We start from the raw sequence: 27,145 nt of genomic DNA on the forward strand, positions 1-27,145 counted from the left end.
TATACATAGTCGGACTATATATATACCCTGCCCGGTGTGCAGTCCTAGACCCAGGCTTTGTCTGTCAGGAGCCTGGAAATGTTGGCCACGGTTATTAAGTCTGGTTAATCTAGACTCGATTTGGGTTATCTTTTAACCTACCATTAGATAAATGTGCTAGCTGTAGATTTAAGGGAAGTAAAAGATGTCTACATTTTATGCAGTTTTATTTAAAATTCTCCAAGAGATCCATGGAATTTTTGTGTTTATTCATTAAAAGATCTGTAAACAACATTTTATGCAAATCTTGAGCAATTCTTTTTACAAACATGTCCAGAATTCATAACACTTCACAAAAACAAAATAAGACAGGCCTAAGAAAAGGAAGCAGCTTCAGATTGCACGGATAAAATAAGACCCCCATCCCTGAAGCAAAGGTCCCCTCACATAGGGTTGGCCAGGATCTACCATAGTAATACCTCCTACCCCCATTTTATAAACACTCAATTCCCAATTACTAATTGTCCCCTCAGGGTTGGAGTGTCAGAAGAGACCAAATGGGGAGATGTCTGGTAAGAGCCCCACTGGGGTAAGCTGCTTAATAAACATTTTTTAAAAGACATTGGCTCAGTTCTATTTTCTGGACCCACATCTATAGTAACTATAATATACAGCACCAGTCTTAAATGATGTCTGCTTTAGATTCATTCATGCACACCTGAACGGGTTGTAATGACAACACTGTACAAGTCAATAAACTGATCATAACGCAACTTGTAAGGTTTTGTTAAGTTTGAATAAATATTTTTTATGCCAGTTAAAACCATCAGCAGGAATTGAAGAAAACAAACTGACACTTGCTATAGAAGAAAACAAACTGACACTTGCTATAGTATTTATCAATGAAAATTGTACCATCACTGACAAATTCCCCTTTCCAATCACTACTACTTCTTTAGATAGATATTAAGGGTCGGCGTGATTATGTCATGTGTGCCCAGAAAATATCCATATTCTGAATCCAATTTAATTAGAGCAAAAAGTCCACCGAATCTAGGGGAACCAAAAAAGAGTCTTATCTAGGCACCCACAGTTTGAAGTCCCTAAGAGTTGCCTCTGGTACACTTCGGCTTAAAAGAAAACTTTTTCAATAGCTACATAATCCCACAGAGCTCACATTTCCATCTGCAGGACTAACCAACTTTCTCTGTGTTCATAAACTAGTAGTCCTGGCTTCAGTTCTGGCTCTGCTGTATAACTTTGGGCAAGTTATTTAACCTCTTTGAATTCCAGTTTCTTCATTAGTAAAATGGAGATGCAAATATCTTATAAAGTTGATCTAAAGAATCAATAAGGTGACACACATACATATACCATAGTGCATGGCACATGGCGGACACACACACACACAAAAGGTAGTTCTCATGCCCTTGAAAGGACATATTCTTATTAGCTATAATTCCACAAAGTTTAATGTTGACACGTAAGGGACAAGCTACTCAAGTGCCACACAATGTGGAGGAGCTGCAAGATGTCTACTTGTATAAGATACTCAGTAATAGTGCTAATAAATAGGGCTTCTGCATAAGTGAAATTCCCCTAGACAGAACATTAGACAAAAAAAAAAAAAAAGGATATATATGATGAGTATATTCCTTAGCTCAGCTCAAACAGCCCATAGGTTTAAAGCTGCCATGGTGTTTCAGTGATGAGAATTATGTGTGTAGGGCTAGTATTCTCCACTTCTAGCATGCCTCTCTAGGACCTTAAACTCAGCATTTCTCTCATTGTGCTCATCTTTGAGCTATTTTTTTAAAAAATGCAACACTAAGTCTTTCGCTTGTAAAATTCAAGTGCTTTCATAGTCTAAGCACAAAACACAAAGAATGAACCCAAGAATCAAATACTTAAAGAAAATCGGAGGCAGAGTAGAGACAGCATTGGTTCCAGATTACTCCCAACAATTCTCCAGTGATTACTACGGCAGCAACAGCAGAATCCTCCTCCAAGAACCTGGCCCACTTGGTAACCTTTTCAACTTTCAAGGATTTTGTAGAATATTTCACGGCATCCTGACTTTCTGAAAATATTTTCTTTGGCATTATCTGTTCTATTTAGGATGGAGATAGTCAATCAAAGATTTCATTTCTTCTGCAGAAATTTCATTTTACTTCCTAAAAGGAGAAAAAAGTAGAGTGAACTCTCATTAGTTTGTTTTTATTTATTGTACATTATTTGAGGCAAGAGATTAACAACCTCGTCATTCAGAACAGCCCAGGAATAAGCTGCCATCTCAAGCTATCAGCTGTGTTTAACCACCAAAAAAAACTCTGCAAGTGTCTAATTGTAGAGGTGGAAGAGAACTCAGACATCATCTAATCCAGTGGTTTTCAACCCTAACTGTAGGTAAAATCACTTGGCCTGCTCCCCAGAGATTTCTTGGACCCAGGGGGAGCAGGGTGTGGGGGGAATGATTTTTATTTAAGCTCCCCAGAGATTATAATATTGTAGTCAGAGCTGAGTACCACTGATCTTATCTAACCCCGTGGTATAAAGATGAAATAACAGCCGAAGTATAATATGTCCATGGTCTCTCAGCTAGTTAAGGATAGGGCCTAATTTTAATTAGGGAGATATATTTCAAAGACCAATATAAATATCATAGAATATAGGTTCTTCATGTTTTGGGCTACCACACTACTGTTCTCCTATATCATACTAGATAATTAAAAGTTAACTAAAATTGAAAAATCATAAAGTGTTTCTTTATGAAGTGTAAAATTACAGACTTGCAGGAAATCCTTTTGCCTCAGACTTCCTTTATACCAGGTGTTTTTGTTTTGTTTTGTTTTTTGCCGAGGAAGATTTGCTCTGAGCTAACATTTGCTGCCAATCTTCCTCTTTTTGTATGTGAGCCACTGCATGGCCACTGACAGACGAGTGGTGTAGGTCTGTGCCCGGGAACTGAACCTGGGCCGCCGGAGCAGAGCACACTGAACTTAACCACTAGGCCACCAGGGCTGGCCCTAAACCAGGTGTGGAGTCCATGGATGGGCTTCAGGGGGGGTCCATGAACACCCTAAATTTATATGCAAAATTTGTTTGAATGCTCCAAGTATATTTTCCTGGGAAAAAGGTCCGCAGTTTTATAAGATTCTCTCAGGGATGTGACCTAGAAAAGAATAATACTCATGATATGCAAATTCTTATATCATGAGGGAGGTTTATCTGTGGAAAACAGCCCCATGGACAACTCTGATGGATAATCCCAACCTCTGAGAAAGAGACTTCTTTTTTCCAAAAGACACTTTGGAACTAGTGTCATGGTTTCTGGTCAACCTACTTGAGGTTACATTGTTGATCTGATTATAAAGCTTTTGTGATGAGGCATGCTTACTGCAAAAGCTTTTTCAGCCACATTTATCTAACAGGAAAACTCAGCAACTCACCAAGACTCCGCAAAATTCTATTCACCCCACTGGGCTCAGATTCAGGAATTGTTTCCAAATACTGGAGGGCCCGGACCTCAAACAAACCTACAAGGAAAATTCATGTTGGTGAAATTGTCCAAAACTCAAGACTGAAAATCAACTAAATGAAACTCTGGTCTCACTACCAATGTACTTCCATAGCTAAAATAATATTACAAAATAAATATTTCCCATAATAAACAACTCAGATTTTGAGCCCTTGTAGCTTTATGCTATTTTTTATTTATATTATTTTCAAGCCTTTCAAGTGCTAAATACAAAGGGAGAACTTTATGATGAGACTGACCTTTCACTCCACTTTTCCGAAGCTCTCGGTCTTGGATGAATCCTGCAAACATCTGAGTTTCCATGAAGAGATCCAGGAAGTGGCGTACACTTCGGGAGGTGTGGGATTTACGGAATGGCTCCCTTTGGAATACACGCTCCCCACGCTCAGTGACAGTCATGCTCAAAGAATAATGTCCTACCAGCTCCACAAAAAATCTGACAAATGCTTCGGACACCAGAGAGTTGAGCGTCACGTCTGCTGCAAAATGAAAGAAAAAGAAAAGAAAAGAAAAAAATCCCCTAAGTTTTGTGTTTATGGGAACACTGGCTCTGGTTATGAAAGTGATGCCTAGGAAATCATGGCTTAAAGGACTGAGAATAAATATAGGAATCCTCATTCTTGGTTTTTTGCATTCTCCATGACCTGCAAAAAGCAAATGGCTTATAGCCTTACCTTCATTTTCTTCCCACACGTACTCTTATTACACCTTTCAGCCTGGCTTGCACATCCGTGATTTCAAAGTAACTGCTATTTCAAAGGCCACCAGTGAGAACTAGCCAAATTTAATCTGCTTTTCTATTTTTATCTTCCTTTAAACTCTATGCTACATTTGTGCTGACCTCCTCATTCCTCTTGTCTCCTAAAACTTTATGCTCTCCGGATTTCCTGATTCCTCTCCTGCCTTTATGACCAAACATTTGTTTTTCTCTTGCCTCCTCTTCCTCTTCCTCAACATAGTCTTCAGACCACTTCTCTTCAACATTCCCTTCCTCAAAGAGCTAACTGGCATAGAGATAGAGCTGGCTTTCCATGTTGATAATACACCACGTTAGTTCTCTAGCCCTGACATTTCACCAAAATTTACCTCCTACGTTTTCAGGCTACCTATGGGTGATCATCATTTGGCTGTCCCATAGCACTTAAATTCCATTCATCTAAAAGTCACCACATAAGATCCTTTTGGGAAATCTGTAGTACGTGAATCAAAGAAATAAACATGCCCCAAACCAAATTCATTATATTTCTCCACCAAATCAGTTTCTCTCTGAACTTTCACATATCATATTACACCATATTATACCATGATTATTCCATACTAAATAATAATTTATTGAGTGCTTAAGATATGTCAGGCACTATCTTAAGTGCTTTTACAAATGTAATAATCCAATGAGATAGGTATTATTATTTCCCTTTTACAGCTAAGGAAACTGGGGCTCAAAACAAAGACATTCTCCAGGGTCATCTCATCTGGTACAGTGGAGAAGCTGCCAGACTCCCAAGTCAGGAGATTCTTAACCACTCTAATATACAACAATATATTGCCTTCCAGGCTCCAGGCTCAAGCCTCAGATTCAACTTACACTCCTCCTTTTTCTTTCATATCCAAATAGTAATTTTTTTTCCTCCACAACATCTCTTGCTCTTTTCCATGGGCTCCACCCTGGACTGGAAATCAGGGACCTAGGTTTAGGCAGAGTTCTACCATGATGCAGCTGTATAATAGTGGGCAACTCGCTTTACCTCCGTGGCCTCACTTTCCATACCTGTAAAATGAGGTGGCTGATTAGGTGATTTCTAAAATCTCTTCCAGGATTACATTTTGATTCTAATCTAGAATTTTGTTATATTTTGTTCAACAGAATTCCTTCTCATCTCTTCCCTTCTACAGCTGAGAATCCAGGTCCATCACTGCTTTTATCATCAACACTTTTGCCCCACTCTCCCATTTCCTAGTTACCATGTGCAAGAGTTTCTCTAGGGCATATATCTAAAAATTGAAGTGCTGGGTTGTAGGATATGTACACCTTTAACTTTGCTAGATGATGCCCAATTGTTTTTCCAAAGTGGCTGAACTAATTTACACATTCTCACTAATACTCGATATTGTCAGCCTTTTTCATTTATGCCAATATGGTGGGTATAAAATGGTATTTCATTGTGCTTTTAATTTACATTTCCCTGATTTTTATGAGGTTGTACATCTCTTCATATATTTATTGGCCTTTCATATTTCTTCTTCTATGAAATGATTGTTTAAATCTTTTCCCCATTTTTCTATTGGGTTATTCATTCTTTTTATTACTGAATTGTAGGAATTTTTAAAAATGAATTCTTGCTGCTATTCCTTTGTTAGTTATATTTGTTGAAAATGTCTTCATCTAGTTTGTAGCTTGTCTTTTTTTCCCCCAGTTTTACTGAGATACATCACTGTATAAGTTTAAGGCATACAGTACGATGCTTTGATTTACATATATTGTGAAATTGTAGCTTTAAATTTTCTTTTCCATCATGTCCCTTGATGAACGGTAATCTTAAAAATTTAACACAGTCAAATTGATCAATCTTTTCCTTTATGGTTTGTGCTCTTTGTGCCATATTTAAGAAACCCATTACTGTCCCAAAACATAAAATATTTTCTTCTATTCTTTTCTAAACATTTAAAAATGTTTTAGGGCTGGCTTGGTGGCATAGTGGATAAGTTTACGTGCTCTGCTTTGGCAGCCTGGGGTTCATGGCTTAGGATCCCAGGCATGGACCTACACACTGCTTATCAAACCATGCTGTGGCAGCATCCCACATACAAAATAGAGGAAGACGGGCAAGGATGTTAGCTCAGGACCAATCTTCCTCAGCAAAAACAGAAAGATTGGCAACAGATGTTAGCTCAGGGCCAATCTTCCTCACCTAAAAAAAAAAAAGAATAAAAGAATAAAAATGTTTTACTTTTTTTTTTAAATTTTTTGTTTATTGCAGTAACATTGGTTTATAACATTGTAAAAATTTCAGGTGTACATCATTGTACTTCTATTTCTGCATAGATTACATCACTATGGAAAACAGTATGGAGATTCCTCAAAAATGTTTTACTTTTAACATTTAAGTCCTTACTTCACTGGAATTAATTTTGTGTATAACGTGAGGTATAGATCCCTATTCATTTCTTTTCATATGGAAAGCCAATCGCCCTACTATTGTTTATGGAATGGTTCATTCTTTTCCCACTGATATGCAATGTTGGTGCTGACACAAATCAAGTTTCCTTACGCATGTGCACTCTCTATTCTTTCCATTGCTCTATTTGTTTATTTATTTCTGTACCAAAAACAATCTTAATTTCTATGACTTTATGATTAATCTTGATGTTTGGTAGGGCAAGTCCTTCAATCTTGTTCTTCTTTTTCAGGAGTGTCTTAGCCATTCCTGGCCCTTTGTACTTCCATTAAAATTTTACAAAAAGCTGAATGTCATTCCAATTCTTTCTTGGACCCACCCCAATCTCACTTTCTTCCTACCGTTTCACTGAACCTGCTGTGACCAAGGTGTCCAAAGCCCTTCCATTGTCAGATCCACTGTTCTATTCCCAGTCTTCACTTTTCTTGACCTCTTCGCAGCATTAGACAGTTAACTCTTTCCTTCATGAAAGACTGTTCTTCATTCAGTTTCTACAATATTTTTTCACACACACTCTCCCGGTTTATCTCCTACTTCACTAGCTGCTCCTTTTAGTCTCCTTTGCTGGATTCTTCTCCTCTTCCCAACTGCCAAATGTTGGAAATCTAACCACACCATTCCCATCCAACCCAGAGCTCAATCCTTAAATCTTTGTTATTTTCTTTCTATACGCACTCTATATGGTTATTTCATCTGGTTCCACAGCTTTAAAACAGCAACTTCTAAATGTACATCTCTAGCCCAAATCTTTCCTCTGAATTCCAAATTCATGCATATAAATGCCTACTTGATATCTCCAGTTGGATGTCTGTTAGGTATTGGACATCCAATAGGTATCTCAAACTTAATATTCAAAACTGAACTTTTATTTTTTTATTTTTTTCCCAATACGAATGATTTATTGAGCCAGCCCGGCTACAGCTTGGCTTCACTTTTTGTTTGTTTGTTTGTTTGTTTGTTTATCGCAGTAACATTGGTTTATAACATTGTATAAATTTCAGGTGTACATCATTATACTTCTATTTCTGCATAGATTACATCACGTTCACCACCCAAATGCTAATTACAACCCATCACCACACACATGTGCCTAATTATCCCTTTTCCCCTCCTCCCTCCCCCCTTCCCCTCTGGTAACCACCAATCCAATCTCTGTCTCTATGTGTTTGCCTGTTGTTGTTTTATCTTCTACTTATGAGTGAGATCATATGGTATTTGACCTTCTCCCTCTGACTTATTTCACTTTGCATAATACCCTCAATGTCCATCCATGTTGTCACAAATGGCTGGATTTCATCGTTTCTTATGGCTGAGTAGTATTCCATTGTGTATATATACCACAGCTTCTGTATCCATTCGTCCCTTGATGGGCACTTAGGTTGCTTCCAAGTCTTGGCTATTGTGAATAACGCTGCAATGAACACAGGGGTGCATGTATCTTTACGCATTGGTGTTTTCAAGTTCTTTGGATAAATACCCAGCCGTGGAATAGCTGGATCATATGGTAGTTCTATCCTTGGTTTTTTGAGGAATCTCCATACTGTTTTCCATAGTGGCTGCACCAGTTTGCACTCCCACAAGCAGTGTATGAGAGTTCCGTTCTCTCCACATCCTCTCCAACATCTGTTGTTTCCTGTCTTGTTAATTATAGCCATTCTGACGGGCATGAGGTGATATCTCATTGTAGTTTTGATTTGCATTTTCCTGATAGTTAATGATATTGAACATCTTTTCATGTGCCTGTTGGCCATCTGTATATCTTCTTTGGAGAAATGTCTGTTCAGGTCTTTTGCCCATTTTTTAATTGGGTTGTTAGCTTTTTTGTTGTTGAGATGCATCAGTTCTTTATATATTTTGGAGATTAACCCCTTATCAGATGTATGGTTTGCAAATATCTTCCCCCAATTGTTAGGTTGTCTTTTTGTTTTGCTGATGGTTTCCTTTGCTGTGCAGAAGCTTTTTAGTTTGATGTAGTACCATTTGTTTATTTTTTCTATTGTTAGTCTTGCCCGGTCAGACATGGTGCTTGAAAACATGTTGCTAAGACAGATGTCGAAGAACATACTGCCTATGTTTTCTTCTAGAAGTTTCATAGTTTCAGGTCTTACATTCAAGTCTTTAATCCATTTTGAGTTAATTTTTATGTGTGGTGTAAGGTAAGGGTCTACTTTCATTTTTTTGCATGTGGCTGTCCAGTTTTCCCAACACCATTTGTTGAAGAGACTTTCTTTTCTCCATTGTATGTTCTTGGCTCCTTTGTCGAAGATTAGCTGTCCATAGATGCGTGGGTTTATTTCTGGGCTTTCGATTCTATTCCATTGATCTGTGTGTCTGTTTTTGTGCCAGTACCATGCTATTTTGGTTACTATAGCTTTGTAGTATATTTTGAAATCAGGGAGTGTGATACCTCCAGCTTTGTTCTTTTTTCTCAGGATTCCTTTAGCTATTCGGGGTCTTTTGTTGTTCCATATAAATTTTAGGATTCTTTGTTCTATTTCTGTGAAAAATGTTGTTGGAACTTTGATAGGGATTGCATCGAATCTGTAGATTGCTTTAGGAACTATGGACATCTTAACCATATTAATTCTTCTAATCCAAGAGCACAGAATATCTTTCAATTTCTTTGTGTCTTCTTCAATTTCTTTCAGCAATGTTTTATAGTTTTCGGTGTACAGTTCTTTCACCTCTTTGGTTAAGTTTATTCCTAGGTATTTTATTCTTTTTGTTCCAATTGTAAATGGGATTGTATCCTTAATTTCTCTTTCTGCTGCTTTGTTGTTAGTGTATAGAAATGCAACTGATTTTTGTATGTTGATTTTGTATCCTGCAACTTTACCATATTCGTTTATTACTTCTAACAGTTTTTTGGTGGATTCTTTAGGGTTTTCTGTGTATAAAATCATGTCATCTGCAAATGGTGAGAGTTTCACTTCTTCCTTTCCGGTTTGGATCCCTTTTATTTCTTTTTCTTGCCTGATTGCTCTGGCTAGGACTTCCAGTACTATGTTAAATAGGACTGGTGAGAGTGGGCATCCTTGTCTGGTTCCTGTTCTTAGAGGGATAGCTTTCCAAAAGTGAACTTTTAATTACTCCTCTAAACCTGCTTCTTCCCTAATGTTCCCCATCAGTAAATAGCCTTAGTTTTCTCATCTGTAAAATGGGGATTAAATAATGATACCTGCTTCATAAGGATATTACAAGAATGAAATAAGAGGTATGCTAAGTGCTTAGCACAATGCCTGGTGTTACAGAGTAAGCCACCGAATAAATATTCACCCATTTATTCAACAAATACTGAGTACCTATTTATTGAATACTGCTTAAAGTATTAGAGATAGAAAACAAAATATATAGTCGCTGCTGTCATGAAACTTCCAGTCTAGCACATCAGATGGTGATAAACGCTGTGGAGAAAAATAAGGTCATGGAGGAGGATAGGGAGTGCTAAAGCAACAGGTACAATTTTAAATAGGAGAGTCAGGAAAGGCCTCACTGAGAAAGTGACATTTGAGCATGGACGTGCAGGAAGAAAGAGCAGGAGCCATGTGGATATCTAGGGGAATAGCATTTCACAAATGGAACTGAGCAAGTGTAAAAGTCCTGAAACAGGAGGGGACCTGGCACATCTGAGGGTCAGCAAGGAGCTGATTATAAGCTTTTTAAGGCACAGGTAATCTCATACTACTTTTGTGTATCCAAAGTAGTATATCCATACTACTTTGTATATCCTTGTATACACTTTTGTATATCCTTTAGCAGTGTGCTGGGTATTCAGTAAATATTTACTGCTTGGACCTTAAGTCCTCAGAACACTTGTCTCATACCTTGTGAAAAATTCTGCTCTTGAGCCAAGATTTCATTTCGTTCTTCCAAAATCTGCATCAGGGCAGCTTGGAGTTTAGGTGGTAAAATTTCATCCTCATCAGATACCTTAAAAGAAGAAATTGAGATTTTTTCATGAGCTTTGAGAGAGAAAGTCTCAAACATGCACTAGTTAGGTCCCCCAAATTCCACAGATGACTTTGTATATATTTTGGCTGAAGAGTTAGTCTGAAGCTTCCTTCCCTACATTGAGCAGAATCTACGATGTTTATAGTGTATATATCTTAATTATATTTTAAAAAATTAGATAATATACTTTATAAAATTTTCTGGCACTTTTCCAACAAGTATCTCTCATCTACTCATCTACAAGTCTTACGCTATATTAAAGTCATCCCCAAATAAATGGTGTTTCAAGTGTAATGAGCTAATTTTTGAAAAAAGACAAAGTCTTGGGAAACATTCTTTTCACTCAGTGTTCAATACTCACAAACCTACATACAAGCTACATACAGAGTGCTGCTCTAAGAAGGCTTTACTAACTCTTCAGTATCCAGAATAAATGACTACTTCTTTTTTGCCCCCTACCGTACTTTGTACAAATTTCTATTATACAGTTTCTAAAACTTTATGGATATGTCTGCTCCCCTTCCCCACCATTAGACTATAAGGCCTGAGGGCTCAAACTGAGTCTTACTCATCTTTAGATTCTGACTGACTAACAGAATATCTGAAATAATCAGCGCGGAATGAATGCTTGTTAAATTTAATTAAATTAGAGCCTTACACATCAATCCATCTGGACTTGAAGGGAGGGTTACCTCTTCTGAGAATGACATTTAATGTTTCCTCTTTCCTTCTTTGAGACAGACAGCTATAAATCCAAGCCAAATCTTTCAGGTCAATCTTGTATGATTGGCCACAGTGTCAAGTCAAGTACGTACAGGAACTAAAAGTCTTGCCTGAGTCATCTTCTCTAAGTACTTTCATATATTTCTGTCCAATTATCTCCAAACATTATGTAATCACCTCCTTTGTCACTCACCTCCTGCAAGAACTTGTCTGCACAGAGATCAACTATCAGTACCTATGAGATAAAGGAACCAGGCAAGTTAAACCAGAGCCATTCACAGAGAAATACATTAGGCACTGCTAGATTAGGAAGAATGTTTTGATTCTTTCAAGCAATGGGAATAGTTTTAAACAAAATTGACATAAAGTTGTAGTCCATTTAAAAGTTAACTCAGCAACATATCAACAAATAAGTTGCAAGTAAAAAAAAAATGATGGTGGGCACATCTTTTAAAAAGATTAAAAAAACATACCAACCAAATGCAGTGTATGGACTTTATCTGGGACCTGATTCAAACAAACTATTAAAAATTTATGAAATAACTAGAGATATGAACACTAGATTTTACTGATATTAAGGAACTGTTATTAAATTTTTTAGGTGTGATAATGGTATTGTGATTAAGCTAAAAATGCCCTTATGCTATAGAGATTCATATTGTAATATTTAGAGATGAAATTATGTCAGGATATGCTTCAAAATATTATGGGAGAAAGGGATGGGTAAGGGTAAAGATTAACTATAACTTGGTAAGTATTGAAGTAATGTGACTGGATTTATTTTACTCATTTGTTTACTTTTACATATGTCTGAAATTTTCCATAATAAAAGTTAAAAAAAAAGATTAATACAAAAATCAGTTGTGTTTCTATACACTAACAACAAACTATTTGAAAAAGAAATTAAGAAAACAATTCCATTTTCAATCTCATCAAAAAGAATAAAATACCTAGGAATAAATTTAACCAAGGAGGTGAAAGATTTGTACACTGAAAACTATAAGACACGGATGAAAGAAACTGAAGAAGACACAAATAAATGGAAAGATATTCCATGCTCACAGATTGGAAGAATTAATATTGTTAAAATTTCCACACTACCCAAGGTAATCTATGGATTCAATGCAATCCCTATCAAAATTTCAATGGGATTTTTCACAGAAATAGAACAAACAATCCTAAAATTTATACAGAACCACAAAAGACCACGAAGAGCCAAAGCAATCTTGACAAAGAAGAACAAAGCTAGAGGCATCACACTTCCTGATTTCAAACAATATTACAAAGCTATAGTAATCAAAACAGTATGGTATTGGCATAAAAACAGAGACATAGATCAATGGAACAGAATACAGAGTCCAGAAATAAACCCATGCATAATCAATTAATTTATGACAAAGGAACCAAGAACATACAATGGGGAAAGGACAGTCTCTTCAATAAACGGTGTTGGGAAAACTGGACAGCCACATGCAAAAAAATGAAACTGGAAGCTTATCTTACACTATACACAAAAATCAACTCAAAATGGATTAAAGAACTGAATGTAAGACCTGAAACCACAAAACTCCTAGAAGAAAACATAGGGGGTAAGCATCTTGACATCAGTCTTGGCAATGATCTTTTGGATTTGATTCCAAAAGCAAAGGTGGCAAAAGCAAAAAATAAACGGGTGGAGACTACATCAAACTAAAAAGCTTCTGCACAGCAAAGGAAAGGATCAACAAAATGAAAAGGAAACCTACAGAATAAGAGAAAATATTTGTAAATCACATATCTGATAAGCAGTTACTATCCAAAACATATAAAGAACTCATACAACTCAACAGCAAAAAAACCCAAACAATCCGATTAAAAAATGGGCAGAGGAACTGAATACACATTTTCCCAAAGAACACACACAAAAAGCCAACAGGGACATGAAAAGGTGTCAACATCACTAATCATTAGGGAAATGCAAATCGAAACCACAATGAGATATCACCTCACGCCTGATAGAATGGCTATTACCAAAAAGACAAAAGATAAATGCTGGTGAGGATGTGGAGAAAAGGGAAACTTTGTGCACTGTTGGTGGGAATGTAAATTGGTGCAACCACTACGGAAAACAGTATGAAGTTCCTCAAAAAATTAAACATAGAACTACCATATGATCCAGCAATCCCATTTCTGGGCATATATCTAACGGAAATGAAATCACTATCTTGAAAAGGTATCTGCACCCTCATATTCACTGCAGCATTATTTACAATAACCAAGAAACTGAAACAACCTAATTGTCCCTTGATGGACGAGCAGGTAAAGAAGATGTGGTAAAAAATACAATGGACTAATACTCAGCCATAAAATAGAAGGAAATCCTGCCATTTGTGACAACATGGATGGACCTTGAGGGCATTATGCTAAGTGAAATAAGTCAGGAAGAAAAAGACAAATATCGTATGATCTCACTTACATGTGGAATCTAAAAAACCTAAACTCATAGACACAGAGAACAGACATTGTGGTTGCCAGAGGTATGGGGTGGGGGATGGGCGAAATGGGCGACCGTGGTCAAAAGGCACAAACTTCCAGTGATAAGATAAATAAGTCCTGGGGATATAATGTACATGGTGACTATAGTTAACAATACTGTATTGTATTTTTGAAAGCTGCTAAGAAACCAGATCTTAAAAGTTCTCATCACAAGAAAAAAATTTTTTAACTATGTGAGGTGATGGATGTTAACTAAACTTATTATGGTAATCATTTCACAAAATATACATATATAAAATCATTATGTTGTACACCTTAAACTAATACAATGTTATATATCAATCATATCTCAATAAAACTGGTGGCGGGGGAAGGTTAACCCAGCAGAGTAACGGGGAAGAACATTCTTCTCAAGAAATGGTACCGGGATAGTTGGCTATCCATGTGAAAAAAAATGAAATGACCCCTACCTCCTATCATATACAAAAAAATCAAGTCCCAGGATTCAGAACCAAAAATTAAAGGCAAAATAATAAAGTTTCCAAAGACTCCAGGAGACAATGTAGGAGGATATCTCCATGAAGTTAATATAAGAAAAACTTAAGCAGCTCACAAGAAAAACCATTAACCATAAAGGAAAAGATTGATAATTTTTTGACTACATTAAAATTAAAAACTTCTGTGCATTAAAAAACATCATTTTGGAGAATGAAAAGGCAAGCCACAAAGGAGCTGATATCCAGAATATAAAAAGGCCTCTTACAAATCAATGAGGGCAAACAATCCAGTAGAAAGACAGACAAAGAATTTTACAAAAGATGGTATTCAAATGGCCAATAAACATAAAGAGAGATGCTCACCCTCAACAGTAATCAAGGAATGCAAATTAAGCCACAATGAGAATACCACTACACACCTAGCAGAAAGGCTAAATTATATAAACTGATGATAAGTCGTTTTTTTTTTTTTGTGAGGAAGATCGGCCCTGAGCTAACATCTGCCAATCCTCCTTTTTTTTTTTTGCTGAGGAAGACTGGCCCTGGGTTAATATCCATGCCCATCTTCCTCCACTTTATAGGGGATGCCGCCACAGCACGGCTTGCCAAGCGGTGGTGCGTCGGTGCACGCCCAGGATCTTAACCAGCGAACCCCGGGCCACCGCAGCGGAGTGCACGCACTTAACCGCTTGCGCCACCAGGCCAGCCTCATGATAACAAGTCTTGACGAGGATGTGGAGCAACGCACAAGAATATCTATAGCAGCACTACTTATAATAACCCCAAACTGGGAACAACTCAAATGTCTATCAAGTGCACAATGGATAAGAAAATCGTGGTACATTCACACAATGGAATAGTATACACAATTAGAATGATCAAACTACTGTTAAACTCATCAACATGGATGAATCTTACAGATATAATGCTGATCAAAAGAAGCCAAACAAAACATATATACACACAGCATGAGTTTATTTATATCATGCTTAAAACTGGGCAAAACTGTACTATATTGTTTAAGGTTACATGCCTAGGATGTAAAACTATACAGAAAAACAAGTAAATGAACACTATGAAAGTCAAGATAGGGGTTACCTTTTGTGGGGGGTGGCGAAGGGAATGGAGATGAGAAGGAAGCATGATGGGGACTTCTCGGGAGCTGGCACTGTTTCCAGTGCTGTAATGTTTCCATTCTATTCCAATGTTGGTTACATAAGCATTCACTTTGTGATAATTCACTGAGCTGTACATTTTGTTTTGGATACTTATCTATAGGTGTGTTATATTTGAAACAATTTTTTAAGTTAACCCAGAGCAGTTTTTGCGTTTGACTTAAAAAAAAAAGACCTAGGGGCCGGCCCGGTGGCGCAAGCGGTTAAGTGCGCGCGCTCCGCTGCGGCGGCCCGGGGTTCACTGGTTCGGATCCCGGGCGCGCACCGACGCACTGCTTGGTAAGTCATGCTGTGGCGGCGTCCCATATAAAGTGGAGGAAGATGGGCACCGATGTTAGCCCAGGGCCGTCTTCCTCAGCAAAAAAAAAAAAAGAGGAGGATTGGCGGATGTTAGCTCAGGGCTGATCTCCTCACAAAAAAAAAAAAATAATAATAATAAAAAAAAAAAGACCTACCCTTCAGAATAACACAAGAATGAGCCCATGGTTTACTACTGTAAATAAGACACAACTTCGGATTCATGTGTACTATAGAATGTTTCTCACTTTAAAGAAAAAGATACACAAAATATGACCGCATAATGTATTAATAATAATTATATATAAATATTAATTAATGACAACTCTATCACTCTTAAAGATCACTTGTTTTATTTGTCAGTGCTCCAATCTTTTCAGTACTATTTCTTCCATCTCACCTCTTCAATGGGTAGGTCCTGAAGCTGTGGTAAGGAGCAAGACAGGATTCCAATAAGGAACGGCGTAGGCGAGCACACAATGTCGATCATAGATGCTGGCAGGACTGGGATGTAGGTATGCTGCCAGGTGAATGGATACAGTGTGGCCACCACAGCATGGCCACATTTTGACAGGGTGCTAGCCAAGGGAGAAAGCAGAAAGCAAGGAGGAAAAAGCAAATGGTGTCACATGCAAAGCAACACAAACAGGGTGTTTTAGATATTATATTACAGAATTACAAATTGATGCCAGTTAGTGATCACAGATGAACAACTCTGTGATTACTCATTAGCTTTTAACATTTTATTTAAATTTTTAACTTAATTTACAGAAAATCTTGACTCTCAATCCAGCTCTTTCTCACAATTCATATTGCTAAAAATTAATGTGTACTTAGAAAACAAATACCAACTTTTAACAACAGTTTAAGCAAAACACATTTAGAAACATAAATTAATTACAATCCCAAAAAGTCACTGCTACAGCCTAATGCAAACAGCTTTTGAATTGTTTACCATTTGGAATTATCCATGTGACTATAGTATTAGGTAATTGAGATCCTACAGTTTTTTAATATGCCTAAATTTTAAAATAGTAAGAACAAGTATAACACCAGTATAAAGTGACATATTTTACTTATTTCTCACCTTAGGCTGTCAGCAACAAAGATTACCCTCCGCTCCAAAAGGAGAGAGGCACAGACCCGGATGAGATGACACACACTCAGGCACTTAAAGAGACATTCAAAGTCAACATGTTCTAGTCGGGAATCCAGTGGTCGGCAGAGTTCAATTGACTAAAATGCAAGAATTTGATTCAGGGGAGCTGAGGTTGGAAAACAATTCCTAATGACAACACTAATAGATTCTGTCATTCTTTTATTGGTTAAATTCAAGAAACAGGGTCTGTTACAAAGAGTTTGTAAAGCTACCTATACTAATTCCAAGACCTAATATCTTATTTTTGTGCTGTAAATTCTGGTAAAATCATTTATCCTATCTGACAATAGTATGTATAATCTTCATTTATCACACTGAAATTGTCATACAAAGGGGCTCAATCTATGAATGGTGGAAAACCTCTGGTTCCTGGGTCTAGGATCAACTATCTCACAGATGAACTGCATATTTCTCCAGTGCTTTGTGGGACTAAAACATATTCTGCACAGTTTATGGAAAAGGAAAACTACGTTTTGAGGCTTCTGGAAACTCTGCCTATTAGTGTAAGGCCTACTTTTTGGCAGCTATCAAAACTTCAAAATGAGCTAACTTACACCATCTCCGGCCCCAGGGAGGTAGCTCTTAACTGTGATGGTGCGTCCAGGAGCTGGGAAAGGAGCTTCCATGACGCTTCGCATGAATGGGTAAACCAGGGCTGGAGACATTTCTCTTCTTTTCTCTACTTCATCCAGAATCTACACACACAAAATATGTTATTTTATTAGACTCAGTTCAAAAACATAAAGGAATCCTATTAAAGGAATTGCCAAACTTGGTGCACAAACTTGAAAATAACTCCAACGATAACTTCTGCAACCAATAAAAGTTTATTAAAGGCATCATATCTCTTGGGGGTATCTTTACATCCCCAAGAAAAATTTCTAAAATAAATCAACTTATTTTTAGAAGAGGAACCCCTTTTAATGTCACTAAGGTAGGGGCCAAGAAGGTGACACTGACAATGATATCCTGCAGTTTGGGGTCTGGGAAAGACAAGACAAGCTAAGCTTCGGGCTATGTTCTCCTAAAAGCTGGGAGGTTTAGCAAACCAAAATGAGGATGACATGGCAACAGCATCTGGAATGAAGATCTAAATTTAAGCTTTAAAACCTGTGGTTCTAATCTACTAATGAGGCACCCTTTCTAAAGTCTATGCCCCTTAACATTGCCTAGTGAAGTCATCAGAAACAAAAGCTCAGCGCTCAGAAAGAACACTTTTCATAGGACCCATTCTCCACTTACCTTTGAAAAAAGGTTGAAGCAGCCCAGGCGACTAACCATGCAGTACACCTCAGGGAGTCGCTTTCCTTTGCCTTCCGGCTGAAAGAAAAACAAGGCAAAAATTAAGCAACACAATCTTTACTTATTTGGACTATTAATATTCTTTAGTAAAGAGCAGGAACCAAGGCTTTCATCCTCAATGAACACTGAAATATGGGAAAATGCTAAAAAATGATAGCAAGATTTATTCCAGGTTTGGTGGAGGCATCTAACTAAGCAAGAAGAAAGTAACTCAGAGCTCCCCAACTGGCTCATTGTACTCATTCCTCAAATATACCCAGATGGATATTTAGCCACTGTGTCAGTGGTTTCTTCATTTATTACTAACAAACAAATAAATAAAATGAATCCATACCCTTTCCATTCTGTAACACTCCATGGCTAACCCCACCTTGCTTTTACTGTTTAAAGGTAACATAGCTTCTTTAATACGCAGATCACTGAGTAGCCTTCAAACTCATCTAGAGATAGTGTTTCTGAAGTTCCTAGTCTGACTCTATTGTTCCTTGACCAACCTTAACTGTAGCATAAGTCTGGTACTTACCAAGAGCTTCTTACAGTAACCAAACCACCGGCTCCCATCTTCACCAGTCAAGACAAAGGAGAACGTTTCACTGAAAAAATAGTCAACAGTTTGAGATCTAAACAACTACTTATGGCATTCTTCATGGAACAAATAGTTGAAAATTAGGGTCCAACAGTAGTCATTCTGTGATCTAAGAAGAGGCATTAATATTACATTTATTGCAAGTCACTCTTCCTGAGGGAGACTGTCCAGGCTTTGCCTGTACTGGAGTGAGAGATCAGGTAAAGGATGAGCTGGTGATGCTGCTGTCTCTTTTTACTGTCTTATTTATCCAGTCTAGCTATTAATTGAGCCTATTTTCCTTCTGTTGAATGTCCAATTTAGTCAAACATATAGGTAAGCTAGAAAGGATTTTTTTGTGTGTGTGAGGAAGATTAGCCCTGAGCTAACATCCGATGCCAATCCTCATCTTTTTTTTTGCTGAGGGAGACTGGCCCTGGGCTAACATCTGTGCCCATCTTCCTCTACTTTAATATGTGGGACGCCTGCCACAGCATGGCTTGATAAGTGGTACATAGGTCCGCACCCGGGATCTGAACCTGCGAACCCCGGGCCGCAAAAGCAGAGCATGCAAACTTAACCACTACACCACCGGGCTGGCCCCTATAAAGGATTTTGATAAGCCATTTTTCCCCTCCAAATTCTTCCAGTTAGTTCTGAGAGGTCATATGGAACAGTGATAGGCAAAGAATTATATCCTTAATATATAAAAATTAGTAAGAAAAATATTAACTTCTCATTAGAAACATAGGCAAAAGATATGCATAGGTAATTTACAAAAAGACCTAAAGATGCCCAAGAAAGAAATTCATTAATAATCAAAGAAATCCAAATTTAAACAATGAATACATGTGTCTATATATATTTATGCCAGTGATTTCTAATTTCTGGTTTTTATTTACTCCTCTGTATTTTCCAAATATTCTAGGATAGACACACAAAACTTGTTGGGGGGTAAAGCCAGCCATGGAGCAGCGAGGCCAGCATGAAAGAAGCTGCCTATGCAGTCTGCAGTGTAAGTGGCAGCACAAGAGCATCAGGGGTTGATGGCTCAGAGATGAGAGTAGGGCTAAACTGGTTATGAGAGACAGCAGCTTAGTCTGAAGGCACCATGAGGTGGAGGGGCAGAGCAGCTACTTAGGCAACAGTGGGGGCTGTCTCCCAGCAGGTCGTCAGCATGTGATATGAGTCACATAATCATGCTTTTCAGCCTAAACAGTATGATCAATAATTACAATTTTGAACAAAGCAGTTGTCTATTTACAAGCAGGATTCAGAGACAATAATGGTTTATTAATTGAACATGGTAATTTCCTCTAGATACCAGGAAGGAATTCTTTATACTTTTCTTCTCAATATACTCACACCTCCCAAACTGGAGCCTCCCTTTGCACAAGCTCCACAGAGAAACATACAGTCTGGGCCATGGCTTCTTCTAGCAACTTGAAGGAGAAACAAGATACAGATATTGCTCTGTTTCATCTCTGTTGCTAAGTAGAGTCCCTAAGTTCAAGTCTTTTTTTCCTTTTCTGTCCACTTGGTGGCATTTCTGATTGTATGCAAAGTGGAACATTTTTTTCTGCAGAATTGGCAAACTGAAGAAATCCTCAAACTTGTTTTCCCTTTGACACTGAAATTATTCCACGTTTTTCTTTTCTGAGCCCCACATAGGAAATGTTCTAATTCTGTTTCTTCCTTTCCTCCCACTGCATCCTTGACCTGCCACAGTGTCCACATAGCTTCACTGCTGGATCTACCCATTTCTCAAACATTCAGATTCTACTTTTGCAGTTTCAACAAATAGAAATCAGATAAAGTAGCCTATTTACCTCTTGAGTTCTGAGGTTGGCACCCAGTCCTTTGAATCAGGAAAACAAAATTTTGGGATAACTTTGAGCCTCTCTTCAGTGTCTTTGGATTGCTTAAAGCCATGATCACCCTGAAAAAGATAACAATATAGGTGACTAATATTTTACGTAAGTGGAGAACAGAAATAAAAAATTCAGCCTGTTCTTGGGAAAAGAGGTCTCTGATAAGCCTAAGCAGTCGTCTCAACACAGCTTTGGGCTGTTTAACAAAACAGGAAGGCCAAGACTAGTAATCACTGATGATGCACTGAGAACAGAGTTACTAAGAATAAAGAATCCTATTTTTACACAGAAATGGTACTTGTGAAGTACTATAATCTGACGTAAAAGAGACGACTGAAAATAGTTTCTTATCTAAAGGTAGAATCTTAATTCAAGATTCATGTACTAGTGGGAACTCAACATTTTTATGAATCACAGGACATAAAATAAATAAAAATCTATTCTACAATAGACTGATAGCAAAAACCTAGTCAGCTCAAGACATTATGATCAATAATCAAAGATGTTTTGAAAAGGCAGATGAATGTTATTTAGAAAAGATACTATTTTTAGAATCTACCCCATATATAATCACTCCCTTTAGCATATAATCTTTGCTACCTAATTACTGGTTTGCGAGTTCCTGTAAAATTCTAGCATGGAAGACCCTTTTGTGCAAGACTGGTATTGTAGTTTAAAGACTAGCCTAAACATAGTTAAACCAAAAGACATTTAAATATTAGTATAAAAACAGCAGACAATAAGTCTAATTACCATACTGCCTTCATGTAACTAATACAAATGAACTATCTTTTAATTTAATTTCTAAAACAAAACATGGCAGCCATTCTGGGTCACTTAGACATTAGGCTCTTGGGCCGGCCCGGTGATGCAAGCGGTTAAGTGCTCGCGATCCACTGCGGCGGCCCGGGTTCGCTGGTTCGGATCCCGGGCGCGCATCAACGCACTGCTTGGCAAGCCATGCTGTGGCGGCGTCCCATATAAAGTGGAGGAGGATGGGCATGGATGTTGGCCCAGGGCCAGTCTTCCTCAGCAAAAAAAAAGAGGAGGATTGGCAGATGTTAGCACAGGGCTGATCTCCTCACAAAAAAAAAAAAAAAAAAAAAAGACATTAGGCTCTTAAGAAATGGAAAAGCATTCTAACAAAATTTTAGTTGTATCATATTCTATTATTTTTATATTGTTAAATGATTCACAATCATCTTCATTCAAGGTTTTCCACAACAGAATCAAGAGGGGCTCAGTCAACTCTTGCCCTCCCTAACTTATGGGTGCCTAATGCACAAATGTGCTAAGTAACTCGCTTAGAGACATCCCTGAATCACTGCCAGCGTCAACTGGGTCCTTACTTGGTTCTGAGCCATTAATTAAGGCTGTGTTGAAAACAGGTTCAACCTTGCGATTTCTCTCTGCAAACGTAAGAGTGATCAAAAATCAGAAAAGAAAATTAGGCTTTTCTTTATGGGAAATATGATTCCTCAAGACTATCTAGATTACATTATTTTAGACTCTTATGGTACTATGTTATCAAACAGTGAGTCTGTGACACTGTGCTCTCAGGCTACATCGAGGAATTTTATAAGAAATTAAACATTGATTTATTTACAGTAGGAATGTTGTGGGGTCTTTTTAAACAATGAGAACCCATCCAGGAAATGTCTCTTAGATCCCAGTCCAGTTGTGCTTCACTAGCTTTTTTGGTGAAACATCTAACTCAGGGTTTAAACCCAAAGTCCTAAAGTGGCTGAGCAAACAACTGAAATGAGAGAAGTGGTGTGAGTAGTGAGTTGGAGAGTGAGTAAATTCCCTATTTAAAGGGATCACTCTTTACCAGGATCAGCTACATAACTTGCAGAGCACAGTACATGATGAAACTGTGGGCCCCTTGTTCAAAAAGCAAGAAAAATTAAATACAAGATAAAATATAAAACTTTTTCTTTTCTTCTGTGGTCTCTCTCTCGACCTGTAATGGGGTTTTTATTTGCTATTTAATGTCATACTCCTTCAGGTTCAAGGATCCTAGGGAACAAGTGCAGACCCTCACAGGTGCCCAGGGACCCTGGCCCTCAATCTAGCACACAAGTGGCCCCCCAGCTGCGGGGCTTCCCCTCTGGCCAGCCACAGGACTGAAACTCTGTGTCTTGACTGGGGGTAAAGAGGTTGAGTCAGGAATCTCCCCTTCCCATGGACCCCACAGCAGCTCCAACCAACAGCAGCTTGGAAACCCTCAAGGGGTAATAGTCTTCACACGGGGACATGCTTGGTATGTGGATTGGGGGTGGTGGAAAAGCTTGCCCCACCAAGCCACCCACTGAACACAAGTGGTACTGCCAACTCAGGGCAGGAGGGCCTCACTATGCATTGCCTGGAGATGCCACAGGGCAATGCTTGCCTGATCCCGACCCTCTCCATGCCTATGCCCAAGATCCTGCCAGGGACAGAGGACAACTAGGAACTCATCCTGGGGAGGTGGCAGGTGGTGAAACCATGCATGGACCAAGGCTTTAAGACCTTGGCACATGCCCCATTGTCCCATCAGACCTCACTTAACAAAATACAAATTCAAATATAAAATTACTAAGAATTTCAACAGTGACCGCAGAGCGTTAAACCCCCAGTGCAGGGCCATCCTGAGTGAGGGGCCTTGTGCGACTGTACTGGTCACAGGCCCATGAAGCCAGTCTTGCTCCTTACTCCGCCTCAGCCAATTCTTGCCACTTAGGAATGTAGGCTAAGTGTCGGCAGTCTTTCCATTTTCTCAGGAAAAAGCAGAAATACAGATTTTTATGTGAAATTTGATTTTTAAATATTGGCAACAACAAAAAATTATTATTATTTTTACAAAAACACTGTGCAAACCAAAAATTACATCTCTGGGCCCAGTTTGCTCAGAGGCCACCAGTTTGCAATCTCTGATGTAATGATCATGTTTCTCTCTTTGTATTTGCTGCCACAAAGCTCAGAGCCACATTTGGGGTTTATGTTGTAAACCCTGTGAGGGCAAGAACCAAGAAGATCTATTTCAATTGTAATCCCAGCACCTAATCTCGGCAAACAGTAGGTATTTAAGAAATATTGATTAAATGAATTTTTTGAAAAAGGTAAAGCTAACCAAATAATACTGTAAATAACAGCTACCATTTATCAAGTGCTTACTGTGTGCCAGGAACTGCAATAAGCACTTTAGATACATTATCTCATTAATAGTGGATAACATTATATAGTGCTTACTATGTGCTAGACATTGTTCTAAGTGCCTTATAACAAATTATCTCATTTAATCCTCACTACAACTTATTGTGGTAGACACTATTATGATTAACTCCATTTTACAAATGAAGACACCAAGGCACAGAGCAGTTAAGTAACTGCTCAAAGTCACAGAGCTAATAAGTGGCAAATGCAGATAGTTGGCTCAGAGTCTATACTTTGAACTGCTACCCTATTCTGCCACCTTTATTATTCCCCTCATTAAGGATGACAAAATTAAGGCTTTGTAACTTGCTAAAGGTCACTTAGTAAACAGCAGAGCAAAAAATAAAAAACCAAGTTGGAGAATGAGGTTTTTTTCTCCCCCTTGGTTGCAGCTCATGCCTGACCTGAGATGTCATCAGAGTCACTTACCAGATCCTACAAGATGTACAGTATTAGCAAAAGCTGATTGAGATAAACAAGAAGAGAGGAAATAAATACACAGAGACACAGGAACATTCCTGAACATCTCTTGGCCTCCTTGCACCTACCTTGCTAGGGAATTGTTGTATGACCTGGGGGATATAGTTTATTTCTGATGGTTTCTTCTGTAGCGACACCACCACAAAAAGTTCAAACAGCTGCTGCTCCTGTAATTCGATAAGATCCCGCTCTAAGGTCTGGTAGTGAGGATTTCTCTTGGAAGATTGCTGCAGCTGTGCCAAGCGCTTGTGGCGATCTGTAATGAGATCACGGAGCTTTGCTTTTCCTTTGTAGCCCTGTCTTCCCTCCAGCACCCAGAGGTCATGAGACATATGGGACTAATCTTCACTCAGTTGTTGCTGAATGAGGTTGACTAACCAATGTCTGCCACGCAGACATACCTGTTAGGGCTATGACATATTTGAGGGACAAGAGCAGATTCTCACAAGCACCTGGGGGCCCTGCGGTGGGACTGATGTTCCATGTCCCAAAAGATACTCTATGTACATCCGAACACATACTCTATGTTATCCCATCTTTCATGGCATAACACCAGGACACACGGAAAATATCAGGTAAAAGCACTGGCCTGACGACAGATACCATTGCTGGGACCACAAAATCACAGGTGGAGAGGAAAGATTTGATAAAAGAACTGAGTCCTACAGAAGGTAAAGGGATGAGTTTGGGGCCGGCCCGGTGGCCAAGCAGTTAAGTACACGCGCTCTGCTGCTGCGGCCCGGGGTTCGCCTGTTCGGATCCCAGGCACGCCCCGACGCACCGCTTGGCAAGCCATGCTGTGGCGGCATCCCATGTAAAGTGGAGGAAGATGGGCATGGATGTTAGCCTAGGGCTAGTCTTCCTCAGCAAAAAGAGGAGGATTGGCAGATGTTAGCTCAGAGCGGATCTTCCTCACAAAAAAAATAAAAAAAAAATAAAGGGATGAGTTTGATCAAATTAAAACAAAAACTATCCTCACATTAAAGAAATTGTCCTTTTCCCTTCTCTGCTTGGCATATATTACTAATAATGGACATATGCTTATATCAACAAATGGTGCTACATGCAAGAGGAAAAAAAATGAAATAGAAGATATCTATCAGCAGACTATTTCTCAAAAACATGAAATTATAGAAGCATGCTATTTAAATAGTAGAAGCAATGCCACTCAAAACTGGATAGCACTTATCCTTTATTCTCATTTATCTCTAAATTCCGAACAATTTGGGGCAGTCTCCACTGGGGAAATGCAGTACTTGCAGAAGAAATACTCTGAGTGTCCAGGATTTGCTTATGTGTCATTCTGAGCCAATGTGACCGAAAGACTCATCCTCTGACTAATTGTTTGTTTTTATTTTGAGATATGATGCATTCTGCCCCCAAAGAAGTTACATTAAGGATCAAAATATTAAGAACACTTAAAAAATACATCTAGGAGTGGCTCCCCAGAATTATCGAGTACACTTAGTGTTCTAGGCAAGGCTTTACTTAGCCCAAAAGGGCTCAGTACAAGTCAAGAGAATTTTAGGTCCTGTTTCTCTGCAGCAACAGCACTAAATTAGTCATCTTTACAGATCCAGGCTGAACCTGATGATGACTTAAGTTTCACCTTCAGTCAGGCTACAGAAGCAAACCCCTGAAGCAGTTCGGGCCAGTGGAGGGAGCACATGATTATTAATCATAAGATCAGAGTATCAGACTTGGAGCTGCCCTGAACTCAGCTTTGATAATTCATGTCTCCTACTTTTTCCATGCCTCAGTATGTCGGTCAGTTTATCAGGAACTCAATAACTTGCTGTGAAAATCCATTAGATGAAGGATACAGAGCACCATGAAGTGCTTGAACAAATACAGCCAAAAACGCAGAGTATATTCTATATTCTAACAGAAAGTAAATGGCACAACAATTTGGAATATAAATGCCTATGAATAAGAAACAGATCAGCTTCCTGTCTCAGTGTCAGAGATATCCAAGTTACTTAAATAATTACACTTGAGTGACTATGAAAAATCAGATATTTAATGCTAAGTATTTGTTTCAGAGGATGATTCACATACTCTGTTTTGACTGCTAGGAAACTTCTGCACATATGTCTGAACATGCAGCTCTGCCACTCCCCTAAGAACATTCCATCTTAAGAACCATACTGGTTTGCCTCACACCACCATGGGAGATTTTTAATGCTGTCAAACATCTGACAGTGTACTGTTTAGTTCCCCAAATCTCAACAGGTTCCTATAATGAAGAAATCACCTACAAAATGAAACTTCATGTGGGAAAAACATGCCTAATCACAAAGGTAGGTGCCACTCCACCTATAACCATGATCATCACGAGAAAGGGAGCAGCCCCACTGACTCACTCACTCTTTGGCAGATACTCAGCATCACTTTCATTCCCACTGATTTCACCTGAAAAGAGAGAGAGTTTCCATTTGTATTGTCCAACAGTAGAAAGTACAGGAGGATGAGAACCATGTAAAACCTCCACAGACCTAGGGGCTTGAAGTAAGGATTAATAAGGATGCTGAGCCTTTCCCTAAACCACTTAGTTACATCATGGTGGGATAGTTACAAAAGAGAATAAAAGGCTCAGAGAAGAAACTACTCTACTCTATCTTCTTCCCACACCCTACCTCTCTCCTCAGCTCCCCTCTCATTCCTAATTCTAGAAATTAACAGCAATTCAGACTAGTTTTAAGAAGCCTAGTTCAGAGTGGATTCTATTCCTACATTCACATCCTTGTCTTTATATTCCCAAA

General features: G+C 38.5%; 1 protein-coding gene across 2 annotated transcripts in view; it reads right to left on the reverse strand.

The window, feature by feature from the left end:
• Window positions 1-847: 847 nt before the first annotated feature.
• The window catches only part of DENND2C (DENN domain containing 2C), an 80,124-nt gene continuing 53,826 nt past the window's right edge, over window positions 848-27,145 (reverse strand). Inside the window, exons 7-19 of one of the 2 annotated variants that reach the window (XM_058538860.1) lie at window positions 26,751-26,795; window positions 24,452-24,639; window positions 20,667-20,776; window positions 18,796-18,865; window positions 18,213-18,290; window positions 17,525-17,665; window positions 16,899-17,047; window positions 16,212-16,389; window positions 11,561-11,602; window positions 10,518-10,623; window positions 3,757-3,993; window positions 3,429-3,515; window positions 848-2,153 (exon numbers count right to left, since the gene is read on the reverse strand). In XM_058538860.1, coding sequence (XP_058394843.1) covers window positions 2,122-2,153; window positions 3,429-3,515; window positions 3,757-3,993; window positions 10,518-10,623; window positions 11,561-11,602; window positions 16,212-16,389; window positions 16,899-17,047; window positions 17,525-17,665; window positions 18,213-18,290; window positions 18,796-18,865; window positions 20,667-20,776; window positions 24,452-24,639; window positions 26,751-26,795 — 1,463 coding nt within the window. In that variant the 3' untranslated portion in view covers window positions 848-2,121. Of the gene's footprint in view, window positions 2,154-3,428; window positions 3,516-3,756; window positions 3,997-10,517; window positions 10,624-11,560; window positions 11,603-16,211; window positions 16,390-16,898; window positions 17,048-17,524; window positions 17,666-18,212; window positions 18,291-18,795; window positions 18,866-20,666; window positions 20,777-24,451; window positions 24,640-26,750; window positions 26,796-27,145 lie in introns of both variants that reach the window. The other variant, XM_058538859.1, reaches the window with a different exon arrangement.

The sequence above is a fragment of the Diceros bicornis genome, chromosome 4, assembly GCF_020826845.1.
Source record: "Diceros bicornis minor isolate mBicDic1 chromosome 4, mDicBic1.mat.cur, whole genome shotgun sequence".
In the NCBI taxonomy this organism is placed as follows: domain Eukaryota; kingdom Metazoa; phylum Chordata; class Mammalia; order Perissodactyla; family Rhinocerotidae; genus Diceros; species Diceros bicornis.